Source organism: Pseudorca crassidens, chromosome 11 (assembly GCF_039906515.1).
Source record: "Pseudorca crassidens isolate mPseCra1 chromosome 11, mPseCra1.hap1, whole genome shotgun sequence".
In the NCBI taxonomy this organism is placed as follows: domain Eukaryota; kingdom Metazoa; phylum Chordata; class Mammalia; order Artiodactyla; family Delphinidae; genus Pseudorca; species Pseudorca crassidens.
The window spans coordinates 61134233-61147689 of NC_090306.1; the positions used below are offsets into that span (position 1 = coordinate 61134233).

The window sequence follows — 13457 nt, forward strand, 5'->3', positions numbered from 1 at the left end:
GACATGCTTAAGTCTGCGTTAAAATGTTCAAGTAAAATAACATTTTTAGATTAGAAATTAAATATAAGTATTAGATAACTTTTTTCCCTTGTTCTTTAAATTTTTATTTAAATAGATAATCTTTACATTGCTTGTTATCAATTGCAATATTATTCACAAACCTAGGATTTTTAGCTTCTGTAAACAGCCCCCACACACTAGGAAATGCTTTATTTTACATAGCTATAGTTTGGTTTGAACTGAGGTCTTAATTTAGTAGAAGGTTGATTTAGCAGGAGGATTGAATGTATTTATTCTCTTTGAAGCATTCACAACTTAGTTACCTTTTCATCCTCAATTCCCCACTGTTCTTTGGGTTTTTGCAAATGTCTGTCTGTGTACTCACTCTAATGTTACTTTTTTAAAAATTAATTTTTATTGGAGTATAGTTGCTTTACAGTGTTGTGTTAGTTTCTACTGTACAGCAAAGTGAATCGGCTATACATATACATTATGTCCTCTTGTTTTTTGGATTTCTTTTCCATTTAGTTCACCACAGAGCACTGAGTAGAGTTCCCTGAGCTATACAGTAGGTTCTCATTAGTTATCTATTTTATACATAGTATCAATAGTGCATATATGTCAATCCCAATCTCCCAGTTCATCCCACGCACCCCCACTTTCCCCCCTTACTTTTTATACTGGTATACTTTTACCTTCACTCAATGTAATCTAGTAAAAATAATTCCAAAAGGAAGTGAGGAATAAAGGTTGGTTTTGTTTTTGTTTTTTTTGTTTTGTTTTAAATGCCTCTCCAAATGCATCATGCCATTTGTATTTGAGGGAATTGGAAAAGGTGAATATTTATTGAATATTTACTATATACTTGGCACTGTACTCATTAGTTGACAAGTATTATCTCTTTTAATTCTTAGGATAACATTGGGAGGTAAGTATAATTATCTCCATTTTACAGATGAAGAAACTGAGGCTCAGAGAGATTCAATTATTTGCCCCAAATCATTCAGTTAGTAAGATGGTGGTGCTGCAGTTTGAGTCTGGCCTGCTTGCTTCCAAAGCCATGATCATTTTGGGGCAAAGCTGATATTTTAAATAAGGGTAGTATTTTTTTCAATTTGTATACAGTAAGATAATTATTTTAAAAACTATTCTTTTAAGAAAATGTATGTAGCCATTTCTAATACAGGTGGAAGCCATGGTAATATCAGTGCTGTAGTTGTTCCCTAGGTTCAACAAATATCTGTTAGGCAGTCATGAAGAGTGCTGTCAGTACCTTTTAAAAAGGTGAACAAAAATATTTTGCCCCACTTTCTTGTTTTTAAGATGCTCCAAGTCATAGAAATGGGAAAAGCAAATGGTCATTCCTGTTCAGTTTGACAGACCTGAAATCAATCAAGCAAAACAAAGAGGGTATGGGCTGGTCGTATTTGGTATTCTGTCTAAAGGATGACGTCGTTCTCCCTGCTCTGCACTTTCATCAAGGAGATAGCAAACTACTGATTGACTCTCTTGAAAAATATGTGGTATTGTGTGAGTAAGTATCAAATTATTTCCTACTTATCAAAACCGGATTGTTGTGATGGTCCCAAGGCGAACTGTTTTTACTTGTCATTGGGTATCAGTGACCTATGTGCATATTAGGGCTCAAGCAGGTTTGTTTTTTCTGGAATATTGACTACTTTGGATGAGTGACTGAATAAAATTTTGCCATTTTAGTAATTTGGAACTGCAACTTATCACCTTATTAGTGTTTTAAAGAAAAGAATGGTTCAGTATTTTAATACACATTCAAATGAATGATGATACATCAATAATTTATGGATTATATATTTACCAGTTTTATCTTTTATTATGTAGTTTCTGTTAAACATAGAGTTTCATTGGTAATGCTACAAATTTAAGTCAGACAAATCTAAATAAAATTATTGTAAGTGTGGAAGTTAGGGCTTTCTCACTTTCCAGAAATCTTGTGTCTTCCATTTATTTACCCATGTGCATTTGTACACACATACTCTTTCTCGCTTTCACTCTCAGCAAATACAATTGTGGTATCTATTTAGTTCTGAGCACTGTGCTGGTTGTTTGATACTTAGTAGTGAACAAAACAGGCATGTTCTCGGATATCTGAGAGTTTATGGTCTTGTGAAGGATGCTGACCCAGTAAATAGCAATAAACTCAAGAAATAAGATGGAGGAAGTACAAGGAAGGGAGGAAGTATACTTCATTCAGACTGGGGGTTGGGTAGGGGTCAGGGAAGACTTTCTGGAGGAGGTAACATCTAGGGTGAGACTTGACAACTGTGTGAACGTTAGCATGAAAGGGAAGGAGATATTTAGACGGAGAGATGTTTTAGATAGAGGGAGGTATGTAAAACACGACGTAATCACAGAACAGAGTAGTTCAGTATCACAGGTCTGCATAGTGGGGGAAGGGAGGGTACAAGATTTAAAGATGAAGCCAAAGAGCTGAGTTAAGGCCAGAGCATGAAGGGTCTTGTAAATCATGTTAGGAGGTTGTTCCAGTCATCTAGTGAGCTTGTAGTAGCGTGAACTAGGGGAGTGACAAGAAAGAAGTGTTGGAGGAATATTTAGTGTTAGAGTTTGTGGTTGATTGGATATGTGGAGGAGAAAAGAAGGGAGAAGTTGAGATTTTTAGTTTGGGGAATCGTAGGGATGATTGTTAACTTCATTAATAATGTCCTCACTTTAATAGAGTAATGTCATGCCTAAATGTAGATTATATAAAGCTAGGAATAATGCAAAAGTTGAAAGATATTGACTCTATGTTTTTCGGCATGAAATTCTCTTCCTTTACCATGTTGACCACCTCTGGCTGGCACTAGGCATGCTGATTAGTACCTGTAATCATAAAGTCAGATCTGGTTGGTAGTATGTGGGTCTTGGATCTTGAAGTGAGAAGCTGTGAATAGGCTACCACCTACGGGGTTAAGTAGATTTCAGGAGGAGCATTTATCATGACTGGGGCATAAGGCTTGGCTGTTGAATAGCAGCTGTTAAAGACTTGGGGGTCTTAGCATCATAGCAAGCTCAGTATCAATCAGTGTTGTGATGTAACTGTTACAGAAGAGCTCATTCATTCTGAGACTGTTGATTAAAGCATAGTATCTAGAATGAAGTGGTAGTCCCTCTCTACTCTGTACTGATAAGATCATATTTTGGAGAACTCTTAGTTTTAAACACTTAGTTTTAAACACTGCATTTTAGATTTTAGATGTGTTATACTAACTATACTACGTGGAAAAAGATGGCTAGTGTAATGAGAGGGATCAAAAGGTATCATGAAAAATGTGGGGATGTGGCGATTTAACTTGAAGGAGTTGTGGTGAACCATTAAATAAAACCCAAGCTGGGCTTCCCTGGTGGCGCAGTGGTTGAGAGTCCGCCTGCCAATGCGGGGGACACGGGTTCGTGCCCCGGTCCGGGAGTATCCCACATGCCGCGGAGTGGCTGGGTCCGTGGGCCATGGCCGCTGAGCCTGCGCGTCCAGAGCCTGTGCTCCGTCCGTCCAGAGCCTGTGCTCCGTCTGCAACGGGAGAGGTCACAGCAGTGAGAGGCCCGCCTACCGCAAAAAAACAAAACAAAACCAAAAAAACACCCAAGCTTCTTACTATGGTCAGTGAGGGCCTGCCCTATCTTAGCTCTGTTTATTTCTTCAACCTCATCTCATGCCATTCTCTTCTATATTCTAGCCACATGGTTTTCTTTCAGTTCCTGAAATGCCCTAAACTCTTTCTTGTCTTAGGGTCCTATATGTATTTCTTTTGTCTAGAATATTCTTCTCCCTTTCTTATCCCTGAGGTCTCAGTTTAATGTCACTTCCTCAGAAGGGCTTTTCTGGATGCTTAGTCTCCCATTTAATGTAGGTTCCCACCCCCATTCCTTTTTGCTTTCTCATTCTCTTGTTTGCTTCCTTCATGGCCCTTAACAGAATAAAATCATTGTCTGTTTATTTCTGTTATGTTTTCCTCTAGAATATAAGCCCATAAAGGCAGGGATTGCATCTATCTTGTTTACACTTTCTCCTAAATTCCTAGCCAGAGTGCCTGGCCCATTTGTTCAGTAAATCTTAGTTGAATGAATAAATGGCATGATACTTACCAGTTTTACAAATAATTTCAAAAGGATTGTTAAAAGAAATAGACTAGATTTGTTTTGTATGACTCCAGAGATAAACTAGAAGGAAATAGCTCGAGGGGTAGAAATTACAAGGAATTAGCTCATGAGGTAGAGAGTTTTCTGTCCTGGATGGGTTCAAGGATAGACTCAACAATTACTTAGGTGCTTATTAGAGAATATGTACCTTAAATATGTGTTGGTGATGTTTTAATGACGTTTGTAAGTGAAACTATGTTTCCTTTTCTGTATTGGTTAGGCTTAGATATGTAGCATCATAATAATTCAGCCCAAATTAATGTTGCAGTCATCCAGTTATCATTTTTGGACAACCACAGGTCTCCCTAGTGAGGGCAGACCACTTATGACATGAATGAGAGCAGACTAGAAACCACCTTCTCTGTTGGCAGGCAGATCCAAGAGATAAAGAGAGCCTGGAAGGGGTTATGCCATGCATGCACCTTACTCTTTGCTGATCTCAGCAGTCAGATGTGTCCCTGTGAAGATTTTATTTAATAGGAGTGCATATTTCCACCTGGAAACAAGAAGCCATGGGAATGGTGTTCCCCTCTCTCTACTTTTTCATTCAACAAGTATTTTTTTTTTGAGGACCTACTATGTTCTAGACATCATACTAAGTGCTGGAAAGGAGCACTTAGTCAAAAAGATATGGTGTCTGTCTTCATGGAGTTTGTACTATTGCAGAAAAGAAAAAGATCGCTTATACAAATAATCATAAGTTTTCAGCTGTAATAAGTACTATGAATCAGGAATATAGCACGATGAGAGCATATAATAGGATAATATGTAGATTTGTGTGTGTGTGTGTGTGTGTGTGTGTGTTAGTAGTAATTGAAGCTCTGAGAGAGAATGAGATTAAGAAGAGGATAAAATGGGATAGAATGTAAGCATGTGATTAATTATAGCCTTTAATGACGTGGTCAAAGAGAAAAACCTAGCAGAGGAGTCTGACTTCCTACACTCTGTTTCCTCTCTTCCCACTAGGCTTAATCACATTTATGGTCAACCAAGGATGTGGCTGTTTCTGGGAGAGGAGATAGCTGTGTAAAGTGAGCTTTAAAAGCTTCATCCTTAGTACCAGCCACTTCTCCATTGTGTATTCTCCTGTGACACTGAGGGGCCAGTTTATTCTTTGCCCCCTGAATAGTCTGAAATGTGTAAGAATAGTACATCAAATATTTTATCCCCAATTGAAGGCCCCTTTGTACACTAGGCAGAAAATAAGCATCCCCCCCATTCTCTTTCCCATCATAAATTATGCCCAACTGCATTGTGTCATATATGCTGAGTCCAGGTGGTAGAATATAGATATTCCAGATAAACAGTCACCAGTATAAAAATAAATCCCATATTTGTATAAACCATCTTCCATTATCAGATTCTTAGGGAGATGTTAAAGGTTCTTGTTTTTTATGTTCATTACTTATGATCTAAATAAATGGAATTCACAATTAAGTCCAAAGAAATGAAAAGTCCCAAATATCCCCCATTTTTTACTTTATTAGGTATCATTTCCTGTCTCTGGAGCAGTTATCCTAAGCAAAATGGTACTTCCAGAGTCATGTTCCTATGGTCGCAGATTGTTGTGGAGACCGGAAGAAGAAGGGTAGACCAGGAAAACCTTGGTGTCAGCAGCTTCGCTGGGATCCCAGCCACTCTGTTCCTGGGTCATCCTTCCTGTGTTTTCTGAGTTCAAAACATCAATAGAGGGAGATTCAGACCACATTATCTTTTTTTCTCTGATTAACCTAAATTGAAGAATGTGGCTTGCACCTGTGGCCATGATGTCTTCCTAACACTCCCTGTAACGAATTAAGGGTCTTACCATACAGACAAACAGAAATTGCAGATTTGCTAGGGATGTGCAGCCTTGAAAGATCGAGGTAAAGGTTGGGTAACTATGCACAGTTCCTTCTTTCAGTCTCATTAACTGGATTAGTCAGTGCAAAATAGGCCAGCTTCTTGAGGCTTATTATTTCTCAAATGGTTTTCTTATCTACTGGGATAAACAAATTGTCCTATTCATTGATATTCTTTAGTGTTCTTTGACTTATCACCATTTAGAACATGGTATTCAGCTGGGTAAAAGAATGAGCCACAGATACATTTTTGTTACATTTCTGGAACCAAGTTGGTTGCTAGGATATGAATGAAAGTTATTGGTTGGTTCTGTTAAAATGATTTTATATATTGGGCCATTTTAAAACTAATACATAAATATCCAAGCAGTAAAATATTTCCTTAAAAAGCCAAGTTGGTTGTATCATCTTATAGCACCAGTCATTTATGAGATTAGGTCCTAGACCCTCATTTATTCCCTTTGTGAGATACATATATCCACACACACATACATATATACATACACATACACACACATATATATGTATAAATTATATGGATGAGAATAAACTATATAGTTTTGTTGTAAATATTCTGTACTTTTTTTTTATTAACCTTTTTGGCTTTATATCTTTTGCAATGATATTTTTATTTATTTCTTTAGCTTTCCATATTGGTCTTCTCGGTGGCAATATAAAATAGTTACTATTACATCTCAGTGCACAAAAATTCTTCAACTGTTATAATTTCTGAATTCTGAAGCTTTTGGGAGAGGCTCACTCCAAAGTACTTCTGAAGTTTTAGTAGTAATGCGTCTGTAGTTGTGATATTAGACAATGGTTTTCTTTAAGCCCTTTAGTAGGATCTAATAGAATTGCTGATGTTAGCATCATTAAAAGTTCTATCTTAACTGCTGCAATGAGTTTTTGAAAGCCTTGAATAATGTTGTCATGAGTGATCAACTTCCCAGAATCCATAATATCCCCAGAATATATAAATATAATATTTAATCTTCCTAGATTAAATCAGTGTGGTAACCTGGCAGGTGGAAATGTAACAATATTCTGGAATGCCAGCCCTCCTTTTGGTGAGCTCTGAAGTTCTTAGCAACATTGTTACCTGTTCTCTTACTGATATACTTTAAAGAATGTTTTGTTGATTTCTTCAGTGTCAACCGAGTCTAATGTGACTTCCCCCAGCCCCTCATCACAGAGCATTAGGTATAAAAAAAAGAAATCCTTCCTTTGTAAAAAAGTATCTGTGGTTCTTTGTTGGTTGAGCAGTCATTTCTTCTTCCCATCTCCAGCTTTGTGACCATAGTTTTAGATCTGAAGCCATAATAATTGGCTGGGCACAGATAACTGAAGGTTGCGTATGTGTCCCCCTTCAGCATGCATAGCCAGTGTTTTGACTTTTATGATCATTTTTTTATTTGTAGTTTAAAGAAAAAATTTGACAATCTATTTTTAGGAACAAAAAATAATAACCATAGTACCAGCAGCACTGTGTTAGGAAAAAAATATGTTTCTATACTAGTTACTTTTCTTTTTCTGGTGCTATGTTTACAAGTTGACCTATCATTAAAAAATGCCTTGTGAGAACCTATAGGTCTTCATGTTAATAAGCATGACCCCCAGAAGATGTTCAGAAAAATGGTGATTAATGAAAATTGAACGTTTAAAAAGTTATTTTCTTCCTACTTCAAATGACTCAACCTTAGCTCTTTTAAGAAGCTAAGGGGCTTATTCAGCTACTATTGTCTTTGATGATCGAGTGCTGTTTCTAAGTAAGAATAAGATCCTGTTTTGGATTTCATATCCCCCCAGCATTGCTGTTGCATCCTGTTATGTTAGAATTGAGAAGAGATAACTGTTATTAAAGTTCTTATCTCAAACATTTATAATAAACTAGAAGTAGATAGCAGCAAAATAATGCATTTAATTTTTGTTTTTAAACACAAAAGTTGTGGATTTATTACAGCTGACTTACTAAATTATAAAACTTTTTGAACAGAAAAAAGACTGGATAATTCATTTGATTACTTCAAATTAGATGTCTATTTGGAAAGCATTTTGTTTATTCTGTAGTTATTAGGAAGTGTGGAGAAAAACATATCCGGAGCTCAATAAGCAAGAACTAAAAATATACTGTACCTGAACTGTACATTACAACCATGTGTGTTTATAATAATGGTTGGCATAATTAATGATCTTTAACAAATAATTAAGACATTGTATCTTGTATTTTTAACATCTTATATTGCAGTACTACCAAGCTGTGGAGTGAAGTTGGAAACCATTTCAAAATAGGACATTTTCCTGTAGTGTACATATTATATATACTGATGAATCCTAAAGTGTGTTTCAACTTTCTTTATAAGAGAAGATATATTCTTATAATGGAAGATATATTTGTAAGAATTTTCTACTATAATTCTAAACAAAAGTTTGGGTTCATTATAATTTAGTCCTCTTGGCTTTACCTAGAATAAAAATATACTTTATCCCTTTTATATTTGTTAATTTAATATTTAATGTTTCATGTAGTTTTGGAACTCACTTAAGATAGTTACTAAGTACTTGCTAATATTGAATTAATGGGAAACACTTTTAGAACTGGACATTTAAGGTTTTTTTTTGTTGTTGTTACGGAAAAATAACTGTGCATTAGTAATTATTTAGGTAGTCATTGATGCGGAGTGCTACTGTTTTCTACAAATCCCTTCTTTCTATCACAGATCTCCGCAAGACAAAAGAACACTTCTTGTGAATTGTCAGAATAAGAGTCTTTCACAGTCTTTTGAAAATCTTCTTGATGAACCAGCATATGGTATAATACAAGTATGTTTCCTTAGTCTATCTTATATTAATCTGTTTGTCTGACCGCATTATTTTATATGCATCCTACCTCTCACTTTCTCAGAGATTATACAGAATGAGGCAAGTGTCTGCATGTGTAAACCTTATGGAACTATTCTCTGTAATTTTATAGAAAGAATAATATGTGTCATATTGTTTGTAAGACTCAGAAGCTTCCTTGGTTCTTAATTACTCTTACAGCAATTTTCCCCTTTATCATAATTGAAGTTGGACATCAGATTTTTATTATCATAGCTTGCACTGATTAGGTGAAAAGTCACTGGGTAAGACACTTCGAATTAATCAGTGATAAGCTTATGCAAAAATCTGGTTTGAATTTTTATTTGATGTTTAAGTTGGTTCATTTGGGGTCAGTTTAGTCTAATTCCTCTTAAAGTATTTGAGTATATTCTTGCATTTGGCTAAAAATGTGCCCTTAACACAGGCAGAAATAAAGATAATTTATTTTTCACTCAGGTTGCTATGTAAACTAATGACATTTTTGTTTACTCATTCATTTATTCACTTATTCATTCAACAAATGTTTGAGTGCTTCTTTGTCCCACATGGTATCTCTTTTTGGTTCTGAAGATAAAGAGGGAACTTTTTAGGAGGGAGGACAAAAGAGCTAAATACTGATTAAAATAAAAAGTGAGGGAACTGTTTTTCTTATTGTGAAAATAATCATTTTAAAGATAGACCTTTAAGAAGTAACTATTTTTGCTAAATATGAATAAGCAGGCAGTTTGGGATTTAGAAGTAACTCTAGCAGTAGAAAAACTTTTCTAGGACAGCACTGTCCAGAACAAATTACTCTTGTTGGCATGATTCACCAGTTATATAATTAGATTAAAATGTCAGCTAATATTTAAATATTGTGAGCGTTTAAACTTAGCTATCAAATATTTTGTGTTAGACTAGTGTGGTACTACCCACTTCAAGAAATATTTTTTTCTGTGAAGGCAGGACTGTTAGAGAGAAGAAAGCTGTTGTGGGCCGTCCATCAGTGGAAAGTAAGCACTGCAGATATTTCTGGCGTGTGCAGATTGAATGAAGCCTGCAAATCATGTGTTTATCTGCAATTCAATCAGTAGCATTAGCTTGCTATTTAATGTACTATTTTAACCAAATGAAAAAATTGGCTTAGAAAATTTAAATTTTTCTTCCCAGAAAAAAATAAAATTTTAAAATAATCTTAGAATGCTCTGTTTTAGTTCTGATTTCCCCCCCTTTAAAAACCTTTGCCCTTTTGCCTGTCATGAAGTATTTTTATTCTTTATCTGAATTAATTTTGCCAATATTTTTCTTTCTACTGCATAGAAGATTAAAAAGGACCCTTATACAGCCACTATGGTAGGATTTTCCAAAGTCACAAACTACATTTTTGATAGTTTAAGAGGCAGCGATCCTTCTGCACATCAACGACCACCTTCAGAGATGGCAGATTTTCTTAGTGATGCTATTCCAGGTTTAAAGATAAATCAGCAAGAAGAACCAGGATTTGAAGTCATCACAAGAGTGAGTGGAGTTTATATTAATATAGCTCTTGTATTTTAGCAGGAGAAATGCTTTTTAAGGTGTACTGAATGTTATAGAAATAGAAACTCAATTTTGGTCATACCTGCCTCTTCTCACAATCCTTTATAACTTTTGCTCACTCATATATCTAACGACTAATGCTTGTCCTGCCACCAAATTCCTGGTTTCTTCTTCATCAACTACTACTTATACTTCTCTGTTCATCAGTGTTGGATCTCTTTCTTTGATTACCTTTTGATAATAATGAACAGGTTTTTGTTTCATTGAGTGTATAGCAGTGAGTAAATAGTAAGCCTTGCATGTTGCCCCTAGTTCTGTTCTTCGTAATTTTTGTTTTCTCAGACACTCTGCACAGGCAGCTAGTCAGGACACTACTCGTGGGCTTTTATTCTTATGTGAATCTTTTCTTTTTTAAGTAAGATGGATTTTGGCCTTGAATTATGGTAAATCTTTATATATGCTCAACAAGACTTGAATTTGCTACAATTCTAGGCTGCACATAGTTAGAACATTATAAAATATCTCAATTGTAGTACTTAATTAAAGGGCTTATCTTGCAAATGGCATTTTAAAATTACCAACATCTGTTAATTGAATGAAAACCTGTAGAAAATGCCAAGTAGAGCTAATGGATCATGAATCAATTCTGAGAGCTACAAATTTTAGATTGGAAGAAAAGCTAATTTTAAATATGATTAATGGAATAATACTCTTTTTTAATAATATAGCATACCATTTAGTGTGAAGGGTCTGTTTTAGAATTTACGTGTTGAATGTTCTGTACTTATGTAATTGAAAGCCAAAACAACAAATGTTTTTTTGTTTCTGAATTTATAACCCAGTTATTTGTGTATTTAGTAGGAGGGTAAAATGTATGGAATGCTATTGCAGTTTATAAACTAAACATTGGAAACTAAGGGAAAATATTAGAAATGTTAGAACTTATGTCTGAGTAATAGTATTTTAGTTTTAGTTTCTATATACCTTGATTTCGTTTCACTTGTTAAAGGTGTACTCTTTATTGCTTATCTTTTTGTTTTAGATTGATTTGGGCGAACGACCTGTTGTTCAAAGGAGAGAGCCAGTATCATTGGAAGAATGGACTAAGAATATTGATTCTGAAGGAAGAATTTTAAATGTAGATAATATGAAGCAGATGATATTTAGAGGGGTAATTACTTTAGTATTTTAAACTGTTGGTGTTCAAGTTTTCATTTTCTTTTGGGAGGTGGGAGAGATGAACTCCTTTTTGATGAGTGTTGCCTTAAAATCTGTGTAGGACAGAGTGAGGTGTTTGTGATGTCCCTGAGGGTTGGGTTGGAGGGATATACCATTAAGCCTATGGAAAGGTATTCTTTCTTACTTGAAGTTCTGTGGGTTATGTGAAGGAGGCATTTGTGTTCCTCAGTGGTAGTTCCCTTATCTAGTAAGGATTGGGTTTAGAAAGACTAATGAGTTCCACTGTCTGCTATACAGTCTACTCTTCATTGTTTACGCTTTCTGGCAGCTGCTTACATCTTCAGAATCTGGAAGTCAAAAACAAGGTAGTTTTTACTGAATTGAGTTATTTTTATGTACAGGCATACCTCGGAGGTATTGTGGGTTCGGTTACAGACTACTGCAGTAAAGTGAATATTGCAAATAAGCGAGTCACTCACATTTTTTGATTTCCCAGTGCATATGAAAATTATGTTTGCACTATACTGTATTAAGTCGATTAAGTGTGCAATAGCGTCATGTCTAAGAAAACAGCATATGTATTTTAATTAAAAAAATACAAAACAAAAAAATAATAACAGTAACATCAAAGATCACTGATCACAGATCACCATATCAAATACAATAGTAAAGAAAAAGTTTGAAATATTGCGAGAATTACCAAACTGTGACATGGAGACATGAAGTGAGCAAACGCTGTTATAAAAATGGCACTGGTAGACTTGTTTGGCACAGGGTTGTCACAAACCTTCAATTTAATAAAACATGCAATACCTGAGAAGTGTAGTAGAGCAAAGTGCAATAAAATGACGTATGCCTATATAAAACTATCTCTTAAATAGTAGTTTTTCTGTTTATGTGCAAGTTTTGTGAACTTAAAGTATTGCATTCATTTTTTACAAATGTGTTTAATATGCATGTTTTCTTCAGGGACTTAGTCATGTGTTGAGAAAACAAGCATGGAAATTTCTTCTGGGTTATTTTCCTTGGGACAGTACCAAAGAGGAAAGAACTCAATTACAAAAACAAAAAACGTAAGTAATGGTCTTTTGTGTGCTCATTAAAGAAATCCAAGTAACTCATCCATATAAAGTGGAATAGACTAGGGTAAGGGAACATATTTTTATTTTCATCTTTTTAATTTAAATATTGTGAGCACTATAGATAATTTCAAACCAGAAACACTTATTAAAGGGACTTCATTGCAGTTACATTAGTGAATATATAGAATGATGGTAAAAAAAATTCTAGTCCCTTTGTATAAACATTTTAAGCATACTAAGATATAGATTTTAAAATATATCTCATTTATCTTGATTCATTTTTACAATTTATTATGAAATTATAAAAATGGCTCATAATTGTATTTGCTATTTAGGTTAATTACCTTTAAATTATTTTCCTGGTGCTCTTATAACATAAACTGGCCTTTTTTTTTTGGAATTGTGTTTCTATTTTTAAGTAATTATCAGACTTGAAAAGAAACACAGACCAACTTCCCAGGTATACTTATTCCCAGTTTGTCAGTCTAACCTTTTATTTAAAGCTCACTTTCAATCATTATGTGTATATTCAAATTCAGACAGTCCTTTCTCTTTTCAACATGTTTGCCAGTCCTTCTAAGACATTTTCACATCAACAAGTTTCTGTAATAAACTGGTTGGAAAATGGTACTCTCATGTCACATTAAAAAAAAAAAAAAATCTCATAGGTTTGTAATTATTTGGAAACTTTAGTGGCTAAAGTATTTAATGACTGGAATAATTTTAGTTCTGATATTAAGGACTGAAGTAAATGTTTTCTTAAAATCATATCTAAATTATTCTAGTAGTTTAAATAAAGTTTATG

The 13457-nt window shown here is 34.6% G+C and overlaps 1 protein-coding gene across 1 annotated transcript in view; it reads left to right on the forward strand.

The window, feature by feature from the left end:
- The window catches only part of TBC1D15 (TBC1 domain family member 15), a 64264-nt gene that overhangs the window by 30009 nt on the left and 20798 nt on the right, over window positions 1–13457 (forward strand). Inside the window, exons 5-9 of the mRNA XM_067697353.1 lie at window positions 1324–1534; window positions 8732–8834; window positions 10173–10370; window positions 11434–11562; window positions 12540–12643. Coding sequence (XP_067553454.1) covers window positions 1324–1534; window positions 8732–8834; window positions 10173–10370; window positions 11434–11562; window positions 12540–12643 — 745 coding nt within the window. The remainder of the gene's footprint in view (window positions 1–1323; window positions 1535–8731; window positions 8835–10172; window positions 10371–11433; window positions 11563–12539; window positions 12644–13457) is intronic.